This window comes from Rattus rattus, chromosome 13, assembly GCF_011064425.1.
Source record: "Rattus rattus isolate New Zealand chromosome 13, Rrattus_CSIRO_v1, whole genome shotgun sequence".
NCBI classification, from domain to species: domain Eukaryota; kingdom Metazoa; phylum Chordata; class Mammalia; order Rodentia; family Muridae; genus Rattus; species Rattus rattus.
The window spans coordinates 33,758,235-33,774,136 of NC_046166.1; the positions used below are offsets into that span (position 1 = coordinate 33,758,235).

Here is a 15,902-nt window from a genome sequence, read left to right on the forward strand (position 1 = left end):
CTTTCTGCTTCCTGGGGCTGGAACTTGGTTCTCTCCTTGAATTGCATTTGCATCAACTTTCTGTTGTGGTTTAGGCCTAGGAGGTTGCCATATCTCCTGATCCTTCTAATCCTTCTCAGTGCACCAGCGTGGGGCAAAGCATGACAATATGTAAGCCTATGGGGCTATTCTCATCCAAACCACAGCAGCCACATTTTTGTTGTTGTTCGAAAACTTAGGTTTTTAATAAATCCTAGGAAAAGATTTTGTATATGATAGATGTAATTCAAAGTACTTTTAAAATGTTAACTTCATTTTGACAACTCAATAGATATAGGTCTTCATATCTCACAAATGAAGAAACAGAGGCACAGTAAAACTAGGTAACTATCTAAGCTCATTAGAATAGATTCCCTGGTTCCAGAGGGACTTTTGCATTCCTAAAAGTGCTCACATCTGATAAAAAAAAAATATGCTTTCATGAAACCTTCGAAAACTAGTTCCATTAAACATGATTCAGAGTTCACTATCCTGAAGTATCACACAAAAAAATAAATAAATATAAAATTTGTTGTAGTAAGGTTACTAAGCAAAAGATAAGTCAAAAATAAGAAAAAAATAGACAATTTTAACAGATATGAAATCTCAATTCTTGACTAGTACTCATTCCCTTTTTAGAGAGCAATCTTTAATCATCTCCCATAGATGTTGCAAGTCCATGTGACAGATATGTGAGGCTTCAGTGCCTTGCCTTACCAGTACCCTCCATGTTCTCTTGCTATCAGCCTTCCACTGATGTTTACAAAAATAATCTGGTGTTGGGATCATGGACTTCACTGTCCTGCATCTGTGACTCTGCAAAGTAGTTTGGAAGCTCATTACAACCTTTAATGCTAACATAGACTAAGGCCAGATGGTGGAGTTCTTCAAAGGATGCTCCAATTGAAATTTGACCAAGCCAAGCCAGGAAGCAGTTTCCATGACAAAGTGAAACCAAAAAGAAAAATATAGATTAAAAAAAAAGGTAATCTGAAGGAATATTGAAGAGGACAAGGAGGAGATATAAATACCAAACTATTATTGAAGACAGCCATCAGAAGAAGGCTTCTCTCAACTTTCTGTTTCTTTAGTCCACATACTAAAGAAAAGATCGAAACAAATTGCAGAATTGAGAGAAAATGGACTGTTTGAAAATCTGGATATAGTATTTGCTCCAGGTGTGGATTCAGCAGCTGACATTAAGATTAGTGTCATAAAGACACAGATCTCACTTGTCTGCTCACTGATTTGTCTACATAACCCAGGAACACTTGGCTCACAGGAAGGTCTCAAAAATGTGAAAGTAGGAGTTACCTCTTGATGTGCAAAGAAGAGCAGTGGGTGGTTGCGGTTAGGTATGTAACAGTGAATTAGAATTTTATTTAGAAATAGACATCATCAGATTTGCTTATTACTTTTAAAAGCAATAAAACTGCTTTTAAATGATATCAACATTTATTAGATATCAACAAAATATTAGAGAGTTTTTCCAAGATCCTTACAAATCCATGAGATAATGGATGTCCCTCTTTGTAGGTGAGCATACAGGATCAGAGAGATTTTAAAAAATTGTCAAAATTTTATTTGCTCTTTTTCAAAAGTGAGATTTGCCCAGGGTGGTGGGTCATGACTTTATTCCCAGGACTTGGGAGACAGAGGCAGGTAGATCTCTATGAGCTCAAGGCCAGCTCTGTCTACAAAGCGAGTCCAGGAGAGCCGGGACACTGAGAAACCCTGTCTCAAGGAACTGAACTTTGGTCCACTGCAAAAGCAGTAAGTACACATAACCACTGTGTTTTTTTCTGCAGTTGTGTTAATGTTTATAATGTGCCTTTGACCTTTCTATTTCCAGATGAGAGTGGTATTAGAGATTAGCAGAGACCAGCCAGAGGTTCATGGTGGAGCACTGGAAGCGACCACTGAGCCTCCGCTGATTGGACTTTGCTCAGTTTCTCTAACACCGGAGTGAGGAATGAGAGGGTGAAGAAGAACAAAGCTGACTACAAAGCACTATGGAAAGGTGACATACTAAGTTCTTACTAGGTAATGTGTAGTAGATCCATAATCTAATGGGAATATGTTTAAGCTATGATTTCCCTGAAGTTCCTAATTGAGGCTAAAAATAAACTTATAAGCACTCCAGACAATACCTCTGTTGCCAAGGAAACTGCAGCAGAATGTTAACAAGAATCGTTCAAATATGCCAATGTTAATGCCCAATTGATCACAATCTAGATTGATTATATATTTTATTTCAGGAGAAATGATAGTTATTAATTTATATAAGTCTCTAGGTATCATGATCAAATTACCAAGCTGGACATACCTATAAAATGACCTAACCATATCATTTCAAATATAGTCCCATTTTCCTTTTTATCTTCAACACATGGTTTATAGAAAGGTTTCCCTATCTTTAATCTCTTAAATATGTGATTAGCTAAAGTGTCACAGTTAATGCAAATTCTTAATCACCGGAGGGATGAGTGGAAGTCATTGGATTCAACCCACTGCAGTACATAAGTATTGAGCCAAAGGCTATTTATAGCCCACACGTGGCACAAATGCATGCTATGATCAAAGGGTGTGGTAAGCAGAGGGCAGTGGGTAAACTTGACACTGTGAATATTTCAGTGCTGACTTTTGAACAGTAGCCTCAGAAGAATGGCCATGAAAATAGAATCTAGTACTCCCACCTCCAGATATATAACTTGCAAAATACTTGCTTTTTTTAAAATCTCCTTCCTACTCATTTTATAACTTCTTCATAAAGACTCCAGAAAATATATCGAGGCATTTTTTATAAGGTGGAAAACACTGAATTGAAAACTGATTTAATTAATAAGTATGACTTCAATATTTTGTATTACTTTAAATTCATATTGACATTGGATTGATCTGCTTCAGTTAAACCTGAACCCAGATTCTTAAGTGAAGATAACCTGATGCTTTCTGCCTAAATACTGACTGGGTTCCCTTTTTACTGGCATGACCCACGCACAAACCCTTCTTTACTCTTAATGAGATCCTAGAAAGTTTGCTTTTCCTACATAGTAAAAGAAAATTTCTAACTCCTTAGATATAGTCTCAAAAACATCTTTCATTGGCCTTGTTTGGTCAGGAATTCTTCCCTTGAACCAGAAAAATAAGTGACTAGAAAAAAGTTGGGTGACATATCCTTTAGAGAAATTCTGTGCTTATAAGCTAAACAAGAAATTGAAAGGTAAAACCAACTCTGTGGTAATATACAGTATTATAAAACATAATATCTAGAATGTAGAAATATATTGTAGAATAGCTAGAAAAGTATTTAGCATAGAGTATTTACCAACTATATATTCATAATAAGATATAATCTACTTTAAACTTTAAATATGCATAGTTGCTGGCTTTAAGCCATATTTTCTAGAACCACACGTAAAGATGAGACTTAAGGCAAATTCTAGTTACATCTAATCAAAATGTTTGAGTTTGATATAACTCAAAGTGTAAAGATAATCTATTCTGTGTTTCAGAAAAAGTAAATGACTTTCCCCAAATGCCTAGAACATAAATTAATGATGATCTTGTGATGAAATTTTTCTGTGTGGTCATCATAACACTTACAGATATTTTTGGTCTATTATACTGGTAATTGCTATGGAAACCTAACACAATCATTTACTCCGATGTTCTACCATCAATGGAAATAAAACAGTTCTCACCCAAAGTCTCCCCACCAAAAAATTGAAGTTATAAGTATTGCCCTAACTTTAATCCTAATTAGAATGTATCTTTATTCAGTCATTAATGGAAAGGGAGTTGGGGAGAATCTGTGGAGGAGAAGGAGTAACCAGAATATATTCTCTTAAAAATTAGTGAATGCATGCAAATGAATTCACTACCATCTTAAACAGAATAAGCCTAATTCAGAAGAATAAATATTGTATGTTTTCTTTCATTTAAAGAATCTGTGTCTTAAATATGAAAAGGGCAAAGGAAGAAGAAAGAAAGGGTATGAAGGCATAAATGTGTTCAAAATACAAGACATCCTGAGAAGACTTTGTCTTTATGAGAGCTAGAATTATACATAATATCAAATTATTTTGATTTATTTTCCAATTTTTGAAAACTTTACATGAGAGTTCTGTGTTTACATTATTTCCACCTCCTCTCCCCACCTCCTCCTGTGCTTCCCCACTCACTCTCAAAGTCATGATTTCCACAATTATTGTTGTTACATGTTTGTATGTATGCCTGTGCCTGTATTAAAATAACTTTCTGAGTTTATTTTGTGTTGTTTCTATGTATTTGTATGTATTTAGGGCTGATCACTTAGGATTGCATAAAATATTCCTGGAGAAGACTTGTTTCCCTCTCTGGGGAAAATTAATTGCCTGTAGATCTTCATCTAAGAGATAGAGCCTTATGAGATATCACCATCCACCGAGGAATTTCAACCAGTGTTATGGAGTCCTTGTTTAGGTGGTCATATTGGTAAGATTTCATGAGTGCAGTCCCAGTCATTTATAGAAGATGCTATCTTACAGCAGCTATCTGGATCCTCTGGCTTTCACCGTGTTTCCACCCCTCTCTCTGTCCTTCAGTGATCCAGTGGTCCATGAGCCTCAGGTGGAGGGATTGTGTTGCGAACGAAGCAGTTGAAGTTGGGCGTCCCCCAGACTCTGATTCTCTACATTTTGACCAGTTGAGGATTTACGCGATGGTCTGCGCCACACAAAAGAACCTTTTTTTGATGAATATGAAAGTCACACTTACCTGTGGCTAAAAGACTAAGTATTCAGTAAGGAATGCTATTGATTTTGGAAGGTGGCAGCAGTAGGTTCTCCTCTACGGTATCATGATCTCACCAGCCACAGAGATGGCTAGGATTACAATCAATACCAGGCACGAATTCCCTCTTACTACATAGGCTTTAATTCCAATTAGACTGTTTTTACTTATTCCTAACATAGATGAACCATTATTGCAGCTTTGTGGCTATCTTGTCATGTCGCTCATTGTTATGGGTCACAGGCTTTACAGCGAGAATTGCTGACTGCTTTTCTCTATTAGCAGTTGCCTAGCAACTTTGAGTACTGTGGTAGTTAGTCCTCAAGGAAGAGACTTCCAGGTCAGTTCCAGTCCAAATCCACCAAGTACTGTGTCCAAAGTACATGAAGTCTTCAGCAATTGAGTCTTACCTTTAACTAAGTTCTTGGAGATAACTAAGGGCAATGACAGTATTCTCTGTCATTTTTGCAATCTCTTGGACTCCCTTGAGGTTTCCTATGCCTGGCACTAGGGTTTTTTTTTTAGTCTGTGACCCTTGTAGAAGAGACATACATTATAACCATAAGCAACTAATTTCACTTAAACGATGTATGTATACACATACATATGTATACATATATGTACATATTAAATAAGCATAGGGCAATATAATTCTCTGTGGCATTTTCAAACATACATATTGCACTTTATTTATTCTCCCTCCCTCTCCCTCAACATTTCCCTCCCCCTCACTCTCCAGACATAGCCTTCACCCCCAATCTTTTTCTGTTTTCCATTCTATGGCATTTGAACCCTACCATGCCCTGCTCTAGACTTAACAGCATGGGCAAAGGTGGGATGGAATTGATGTAATACAGTACTTATGTATGAAATTCAAAAGTATTTATAAAGCAAAAATTGTATTTGACCCAGAAAAAAAAGAAAAAAAAAACCAAGAAACAAAAAACTAAAGCCAAGAAAAAGGATGCTCAAGTACTTTTCATGGTCTTTTATATATCACCAATCTTTTAAGATGGTGTTTTGAAAAGTCTTTTATATGAAAATTATATCTGATTTGCATTTCTGAGTTGATGTTGAATTATTTTATTGGGCCTTCAAATTAAGAAACTAGCTGGTGATAATTTTTATTATGGGTGAGTGTTGCCTTCATAAAGGAAAGAATGAAGGAATTTATAAAACCTAACTTTGACATCTGGGAATAAAATTCTAAATACTGAGTGGTAATATTTTTCTCCCAGCAAAGCATGAGAGATTTAAGCTCACTGAACTAATGACATCAGCCTTAGTGAATGGAAGTGTTTCTTAGCCCCAAATAATCCAGACTGCTGAGTAGCTGCTGTGGAGAGAATTATTGTTAATAACACTTACTGGTAAGAGAAAGGGGAGAAACCTTAGACAGGCACTTAGATGTGACTAAGGAAGGTTTATTTCTGATTCCAAAGCACTGGAGTGGAAGTCACGCCATGACTCAGAACATTGTGATGAGCCAGTTGTCCACAGGCTCCTCTCCAGTGTGTGCTCAAGCTTCTCCATGCCAGACAGAAGACTCACTGGAACGTAATTTCGATGAGTTCACTTGCTGGACACAGTTTCCACATCAGTGGTAGAGAAGACCATGCAGTGGTTTATCTTCAGCAGCAGTTGGCTCTGTGTCCCAGACAACATGAGCCACGGTGCACAGGTCCATTTGTGATTCTTCTGCCTGTGTTGCCACAGGGAAGGACACCAAGGACCACTATCAAAGGGCTGGTGATTTCTAACACATCAGTGTATTTTATGTTTCCGGATTGGGGCAGAAACAGCCTCTTTCTTTAGCACATTTATTCAATGGCCATGTCTCCCTTGTCTTAGGGACATTTGGTGAAATCAGACTAATCCAGTACAGTACACAGCGTGGAAGTGACATTTCATGTTTATCAGGATGCCACACCACAGACAAGATCCTTTCTTCAGCCAGGGCTCCAGATGTGTGCTTATGTCTTTTACTTGTTACTTTGAAATTTAGCAGCATTAAGAAATGCTCCAAAATGAACAGACCCTAAATCTGGTGATGTAAGTATATATCACAATATTTGTATTAGTGCATTTTTCAGTTGAATTCCTGAATATTGACAAGGAAAAGTATTATTTCAAGAGAAGAAAAGGAAATAGGAACAAAGGAGTTTATGGAAACAAAGGCATTGCACATTATTTTTCTAAATAATTGATTCTATTTCTCTTTTAAGTTATCATTTATATGTGGGTAGACATAGGACTAGCCACATATGCATAAGATATTTGATTCCTGAATAGATCATAGTTATCCAAGATTATAGGTCCAAAAAGTACCTTTTAGCTATATTATAACTAGATCTATAATTAAGTTTATTTTGGTTGATTTTGTAGTTTTATGATACAGTTATATTTGTTTAATAGATCTTTTGTGTATTATCCCCCACCTCCCAGGAAGCTGTCAGATGTCCCTGTCAGGATTAGGTCCCTTGTGGGTACGTTGCCATGATGTTTTGTGTTTTATTTATCTGAGTTCTTGCATTTTCTCTTGTAAAACTATGCTACACTAGTGACAGGGACTGTTAGTTGTTCTTAGTCTACTCAGCGTATAGAAATAGCTGACGGGTGTTTTAAAGTGTTACACTGACAGTGGAAAAAAACGGAGACAAAACCAAACCAACACAAAGCAAAAAGGGCCATAAGAAAAGTATGTTAAAAATACATGCATGTATGTCATAATGAAACACTGTTGTATATAATTAATATGTAATAGCAAATACACTTTACTGTTAAGCCATTTAAAAAAAGAAAATCTATTAATAGATGATAGGACAGTCTGATCAGTTATAAAAAATATTGTATAACAACAAAATTCATGTAATCATTTACTTCAGTGGGTCCTCATTCAGGTCATATCCATATTTAATGATTTATTTCATGCTCAACAAAGTTAAAACTTTGAGTTAGAGCATTTGACTTCTCTTCAATATTATAAATATCATTACATGAACCATATGGATAAAATATTCAAAAAACTTAGAATTTTCTTTTTGAAGTTACATTTATTATTTATTATTTATTTAGTATGTATGTGTGTGCTGTATGTGCTGTGTGTGCTGTATGTGCTGTGTGTGTGTGTGTATGCGTGTGTGTATGTGTGTGTATGTGTGTCCACGGGCGTGCATGCCCACGCATTCAGATCAGAGAACAAGTGGGAGTGGCGACCCTCCTTCCACTGTGGGTGCTCAAGTTTTGGAACTCGGGTCTCCAGGCTTGGTGCCAGATGCATTTACTGAGCCCGAGTTGTTCTTGATAATTAGATACCAAACAAGGAAACCATCACCCTTAGTTATTTCAATATTCGACTCTTGAAAGCCAGAACAGAAAGAGGGTGTATCATTTTATACTGAGAATGGAAAGTCAGGAGGCTTGTGAAACGTGATTCGGTTGCTTCCATGGAATATTGTCAGACCAATAGGAGCTGGTGAAGAACTTTTATGGACGGTATAAATAATTTGAGCCTTAGACATCATTACCAGTTGATATTTTCTTTCCTTAGGACCAGCTGTTCAAGAGCATCCCGGAACAGAGCCAGACACAGTTGAGACTTGGCGGGACCTAACACCAGGGCAGATTCCTCTGCAGCAATGTCGGTGTTAGAAGAAAGCCGGCCATTTGCTCAACAGCTATCTAATGTCTATTTTACGATACTCTCCCTTTTCTGTTTTAAACTTTTTGTGAAAATCAGCCTCGCCATCCTTAGTCATTTCTACATCGTGAAAGGCAACCGAAAGGAAGCTGCGAGGATAGCCGCTGAGTTTTATGGAGTAAGCCAAGGACAAGGTACGTTTATGATAGCAGGCTCCTGTTTCAAGTTGAGTAGAACTATCATTTGATCTGCAATCCAAGAAAATATCACAGCTTCTCTTTATGGGACATTTTGTAAACTTCAGTGGAAGGGAGTACTTGTAACTTACCTCATTGGCTTCATAAAAAAGAAAGTTGCTTTTCAGTGTAAATGTTTGGGCAGTATGAAAATACAGCATTAAGTATTGAGGCCCTCACCTATTAGTAATCATTTAAAATTTAAATATTTCACTGGATTTAATATTTCACTTGCCACATCGTTGTTTCAAAAAATAATGACAAGATAACCGATTTGTTATTTTACCTTTAACATGTATAATGGTATAGTGTTTTAAATAATATATCGAATCATGTAGAAAAGTGTTGAGTCAGACCTGGTGATGCAACATGTAATCCCAGCCACTGAGGTGGCTGAGGCAGGAGGATTGTAACCAGAAGGCCTTTCTTCAGTCAGTTCAAGACCAGCCGAAGTAGTTTATTGAGTCCTTGTCTCACTTGAGAACTGGATGGAGGTGGGGGATATAGCTCAGCAGGAAAGAGCTGGCCTAGAATCTGAAAGGCCATAGGGTCAGTCCTCAGCACTGAAAACATAATTAAAATAAAATAATTGTTGTTAAAAAAGAGGGTTTCAGAATTGCTTTTCATTACGATTTCATAATTTTGTTGTGAAATAAAAAAATTAATTTTTTGGCATATGTTTTTCTAAAGGAATTGAAACTGCTTTGCTTAGATTGTGGAAATCGTTCATAACAATATGAGATCATGAATAAGCAAATTTAATGTTTGTACAGCCACGCGAATCTGTGCTTCTTAGAGTAAATTAAAATCTGAGATGAAATGATACTAAAAACTCATAGATTTTAAATTTTATAAGACCATTTATTAGAGCAATATTCTAGATAGTAAAAATGATTCAGATGTTGGCTGGAAAAGTGACACTTTAATTTCTTGAACTCTTTCTATTTATTTCTCATTTGGAATCAATCAAGGCCCACACCAACATTGTGTGCCCTGATACCTCCCAGGAAATTTAAAATGTTAAGAATCAAAACTTGGCATCTCATAGTTCAAAAATATAGCATTTTTAAAAAAGAAGAGTGCTTTAAGCTTATGTTGAAACCTATTTTCCTATGTGTTTTAATTTTTTTTACGTAATTCATTCTAAAATCTAGACTGCTGTTGGTGTGCTGGAATGTTGAATAAAGATGCAGAATTATCATTGGTTTGTGAGGAAGACACTGTTTTCCCATACAGAAGGTTGCTCTTGTGTCAATGGAGGAACTTGCATACACATTCAGTGAGGGAAATCTAAGTGCTCCATGAAAGTCTCATGGGGAAAATGAACCCTAGATGAAATGGGCAGTGACCCTGTAACTCGCTGAACTGATCCTGAACTAGCATTTGTAAGCAGCAGCTTTACTTTGTGATCCATTGAAAATTAAAACAGTCATTTGGTGAATGCACTATTTGTATACCTAATGCAAACATAAAAATAGACTGTAAAATGTAAGTCATACTTCCAGACATGGGTAATCAAACTATGAGATTATACGATGATAAAATTTGTCATCACAGGAACTATAAGCTCATTATTTCAGAGTAAGACCTTGTTTGTGTTATGAGATTGATTTTACATAAAGCAGTGAAAAACTGTCTAAAAAGAAGAAGGATGTCTGTGCCTTGACAAACATGTCAGAGGATACCAGTGAGACATCCTTCTGTGCATCTTGGCAAGTAAGAGAAGCAGTCATCTCCCGTTAGATCATGGCGTGCTCAATCAGGCAATCTCTGGGCGTATATGAAATTGCTTTCATGCCTCATTGGCTTACTAAAGTCCTTTAAAATGTACTAGAACTGTAAGATTTTTGTTCCAGATAGTAAGATGGAAATAAATACTTACTCGTACAAATCCATTTCCAGCGAACAGTTTTGAAAAGCTTTGCTGTTCTATTTAACAAAACTTCTCCTTTTCAACACCATATAGTATTCACTGTATATTTAACACAGAGGTACTTAATTGTAATTATTATTCAGGGTAAGCATAATTGTGCCCAGTTTTATTTTAACATTAGGAAAAATGTCAAATGTCTTGAAAAAATCTTCCCTATTTTATGTATTTTTTAAAAAAATTTAAATCACAATTATACTATTTCTGATTTGCTTATGTCTAGTGTTGACCACTCAGGTTTAATTATTGTTGCTTAATCAAGAAATTTCCTTCTTCTTTCTTAGGCTATCACTGTAAGCCCTCTTTGAATTACGTTCATTGTTTCCACTCCCGGGGTTTATTCAGATTGCTCCCCCAAATTTCTGGAGTGCAGTTGCCAAATCCGTAAAGTAAGGCTGCTACGCATAGTTCATGTCTTTCGTAATAGTAAAGACGTTACTGACATATTTTCAATGTCTTCAGTTGGAAATGAAGAACACCTTTGCTTACCCAATTGCTATCTCAGAGCAGTGCATTCTGTTAGACAAACATTGGCTGTTCTGTTGCTATTGCAGTTAAGCTTCAGATGGTCTGATTACAAACCAGAGACCTAATGACCTAAATGATCGATGAACTAGCTAAAGATATTTCTTTCTTGAGCCCCAAACAACTCTGGTAAGCCTCATAACCCTGTCTTTCCATCTCTGAAGCTTTCTTGACTCCGTGTCACACTGAAGGGATTCATTTTTTCCTTAGCTTCTCTACTTTCCACATCATTGTTCCTGTTAAACTCTATCTTTCACAGGACCCCAATTGTAAGTTTGCAGTATTCTTTGAGATTGACTGTAAAACTAAAAAGAATTGCAATATATTTTCATCTGTAATATTAAACAGTGATGAAAATATAATATTGATGGGTATATTAGTTTAATAAAAATCCTCAAGCCCTTGATAAAGATATGAAATACCAATAAATATTCCAAGTACATGCTGAAAGCTCTCTCTGGCCTTAATGGCAATATTTGTCAAGTTTAATGATAGGCTATAAGGATTACAGCAGTTTTACCTTCAAGCAAATGGAATCAGTTCTAGACATCTGTTTCTTGAGTCCCCACAATATCAAGATGATAAGGAGGGAAATATGTTGCTTTTTTCTATAAGTAGATTTAGATGGGATGCAGCACAAAACAATCACTCTCAGATACAGTAATGGTAGTGAATACAGAGAATTAAGGTGCCTTTTCACACTTGAATGTTCAGAAATATTTTCCCAAAGAAAGCAGTTGTTTTCTTGATGTCAGGAAGGACCAGAGGCATGAATTTCAGGATGTACAAGAGAGAAAATAGCCCTGGGAAAAGTAAAAAGTTTAAAAACTAGAAAAATAAGAAATTAGACTCATATATTTTGAAAGAGTTTGAATATAAGACTTGAAAATTTTCAACTTTCTTTGAAGCTAGTAGGAGTCATTAGAGTTTGGGTATGAATGAAGTTGGGAAGATAAAAATAATGTAAATAAAACCATAATTTATTATACATTTGCATTGTAGTAATTGTTGAAGATGCACAAGGGGACGTGTTTGCAATAAGGAAACCAGTTTGGACCTTGACAGAAGGAACTACTTAAATTTACATCTCTGTGTGTGTGTGTGTGTGTGTGTGTGTGTGTGTGTGTGTGTGTCTGTGTGTGAGAGAGAGAGAGAGAGAGAAAGAGAGAGAGAGAGAGATTGTGACATTTCTTTGTATGCTAAGTGAAAATTTAGTTGAACAATGATAGAGCCCTTGATTAGTTCGATAGTGACTATAAGTATATGGCTGGAAAAGAAATAATAATAACAACAACAACACCCCCAAATAATCTGAGAACAAATTACTTTAAGCCTAAAGCCCAACCTAGATATCCTAGAATTACATGTTAGCATGTCAATCAGAGTAGGAGTTGAGCAGCCACACAGGCAATATGCGTGTCATAAAGGGGATGCTTGGCTGTCTTGTAAGTTGGCTGGGCCACCTACTTCACTATGAAAGGTCAAGAGAAATCAGGACATAGCAAAGCTATGGTGTTTAGTTTTGTTGTGTTTATTTAATGTATAACCCTTCATTTATTTTAAAAGTTACCAATTAACTTTCTGATTTTGATTTGCTCCCTGCTGCAACAACTGTTTGGCTTTCTGTCCACAGTGTTTTCGATTATCTGAGATTTGTAACACTTATCTGGAACTAGAATATTTATCTTTTGGTATCAGTCTTCTTTATTTTGAGCTTTTGGAGTTGCAAATGCATCTTTGAAGCAGGAATTTGCTTCAAAAGGTTTTTGATCCTTCAAGGCCATAGACAAAATTTTGGACTATGAAAATACCCCAGGGTAAGATGTTTCTGTGAGTTTGAAATTATCAGGGGACACTGAAGCTCACAAGGAAGTCCTTTTGTGGTCGAGACTCTCATGAGGAATTTAAGATGCATGCAGATTTATCTCTGATTTTTGATTTCGTAAGTTTCTGAACTTAAGTTTGGCCCTATAGTTACCATCAACCATGCATATTTTTGTCACACTTATGGCTAAGACTTGAAAGCAAGACATGGTATAATATGGCACCACCAGTCAAATGTTGAAGCGAATTGTCATTTTGAAAAATAGTGCAACCAATGTATAAAAAGAAGTTAGAATTCTATCTAACAACATTGAAGTCAAGATGTATACAAGTGAAGCAATTAAACTATAGCCCTAAGCCACCATATACCTTTTACTATTTATTGATAGAGCCCATATCTCTGTTTATATCAGCTTTAATAACTAAACTTTACAGCAGCTGTTAGTAATGTCAGAAGTGATATTCATCCTATTATTTCTAAAGAATAATAGGTTTCCTGCCAGTGTGTGATTATTTATGAGATCACTTACAATATGAACACTTGTTATCTCAACAATGAATACTTTCAGGAGGCAAATATGATGACTTTTTAGTGACATCCATTTTATTAATCCATAAAAACACCCTGAACACATGTACTGAATATAGACGAAATAGTTCTACACAGGAAGAATTGAAATGACATCTTTTCTAGAAGAGGATATGGTTCTCTTTTGAACTAAAAAAAATAGTTTGGGAACAAAGTTCCAAGTTTATAAATGACAGTCAGATTTTAATACATTTATAAGTCCTCCTGCTGCCTTTGGTGAGAAACACATCAATTCTGAAGTTAAACAACCTGACTTAGCTCATGATGGCTTCCCCAGAATAAGTTTTGCTAGGGGTATACTTCTTATGTATTTCTTCTCTTCTTCCTTTAGGAATTCTATTGTTTCTCCTTAAAAAAAAATCATCACCATTTATTTTTGTTTGTCCAAAGTCAAAGATACTATATTAGTCATTAAAATAAGATATACCATGGCCCAGTCTCCTTAATGTGTGGAAGATATAAATAACCAAATAATTAAAGACATTATAAATGACATTTTTACAAAGTCAACCAGTTGCTATGGGAGTGTGGATGGAGAGACACAGCCAGGAGTAATATATATACTGTCTAGACACACAATATATTAAATGGTATATGTTTACATTTACAACATATATGTGCTATCATAATTAATAAGTTACTTTTGAATAAATGAGATTATGTCACTAAGAGTCAAATGTTGCATATGTAAAATAATTAAACAGAAAAAACAGGGGCAATTCCTACAGTACTGAATTGAAAATGACCACAGTTTGCAATTACTGCTCTCTTAGAATTCAGCAAGGGAAGAGAGTGAGGTCTATTCATAGAGATGACTTAGTTTAAGAGTGAAAATATATGCTTATGAAGGAGTATAAATAAAACCAAGTTACATACAAATACAAAGATGGCAAATTTAAAAACAGAAACAAGAATTCTGGTTTATTTTTATCAAATCGAGTCTTAGAGGTAATAAGGCCAGGTTGAATAGATGATGCCTCCTTTCTCAAACCCTGGAAGCACTCACAGTTCTTTTCAAAGCTTTCTAATGTCTTTACTGGATTAAGCATATGAAAGTGTCATTAGCTGACAGTAGAAATAATCACCACCATAAGTACTTTGCAAAGTCCTTGTTGTGATGACTCAATGTGGCATGGTATACATTGTGTGAAATACATATTGGAGATGGTGGATGGCTTCCTTGTTGTGGGCATAGCAGTACATTTCCTCATAGTGGCTCCATGGGTGATCCATAGATCCTGTCAAAACTTTAGTATACTATAAGCACATTTTCTGAACTAGAGGAAGTTTTTCTCAGTGAACCCCCTGCCCAAAGTAATGTGATCAAGAAGATATTTACTTATTTACAATGTCTATTCCTCTAAATCCATACTGAAGTGAAAGGGAAGGATCCAGGAAGGAAAGGAAAGGAGGGAAAGAGACAGGAAGAGAGGGAGGTAGGGAGGAAGGAACGAAGGAAGAAAGCATGTATGTATGGACTATAAGGGATGCATAGCATTTCTTCTTTACCAGCTACATAGGGAACCATTTTTTCTCTCTAGCTTTCCCTTATTAATGCTACAAAGTTAACCTGGACTTCTATACTGGGAATGATCAGTTGTTACAGATAGCATCTCTGAGTAAGGAAGTCCATGTTAAGATTCGATTGATGACAAATTGAATACTATATAATTCTGTGATCCTGTCAAACCCCATTGGTTTCTTTGAGAAAGGAGTTTGAAAGTTACTTTATTATACTTAAGGGAGTTCTGAGAGAGGCTGAAAGGATGGTGTAAGGAAAATAAGGTTATCATTTTCCTTTTGTTCTTAAGATGAAATCAATCTATCTTCATGAGTCTTCCTAAACTGGGCAATAGGCAAAGTTTTCTTCAAAGAATAGGATACAATAATCTCTAAAACCAAACTATTTCATAAGATATAATTTAACAAGCTCTGTGCAAAATTAAAGGACCTAACACCCTTCTAATATGACTGACCATCACCACTATCCATTCAACATTCTTTGGTGGGGATTAGAAGAACAAGTAACATTTTGGGCCCTTCAGGAATGTGCCTAACTGTGAAGTGGCACGGGGGCAGCTTTTCTCCAACAGGGCAGCTACAATTTCCATGGTACCACTACCTACTGAGGAAAATAGAAACCTTCAGAAACACATAGACTCTTTCCAGAAGGCTTATAGTCTTAAACTCTGGGCAAAGAACAAACAAACTGAAATGTAACACCGGAATGCTACTCATGTTCTTAAATAGAAGCACTGGCTTCCATCCCCTGTCAAGTGTGCAGCGTGAGTCAGAGAATAACATGACAACTAGTAAATTAATTTATTCACTGAAAATCTGTCATTCTTCATCATAGCATCACAAAGT

General features: G+C 36.0%; 1 protein-coding gene across 3 annotated transcripts in view; it reads left to right on the top strand.

Moving 5' to 3' along the window:
• The first annotated feature begins 1,582 nt into the window (after positions 1-1,582).
• Asb5 (ankyrin repeat and SOCS box containing 5) overlaps positions 1,583-15,902 on the top strand; it is a 47,006-nt gene continuing 32,686 nt past the window's right edge. Inside the window, exons 1-2 of one of the 3 annotated variants that reach the window (XM_032919158.1) lie at positions 1,583-2,061; positions 8,342-8,625. In XM_032919158.1, coding sequence (XP_032775049.1) covers positions 8,430-8,625 — 196 coding nt within the window. In that variant the 5' untranslated portion in view covers positions 1,583-2,061; positions 8,342-8,429. Of the gene's footprint in view, positions 2,062-8,129; positions 8,626-15,902 lie in introns of those variants that run through there. The other 2 variants (XM_032919156.1, XM_032919157.1) reach the window with 2 other exon arrangements.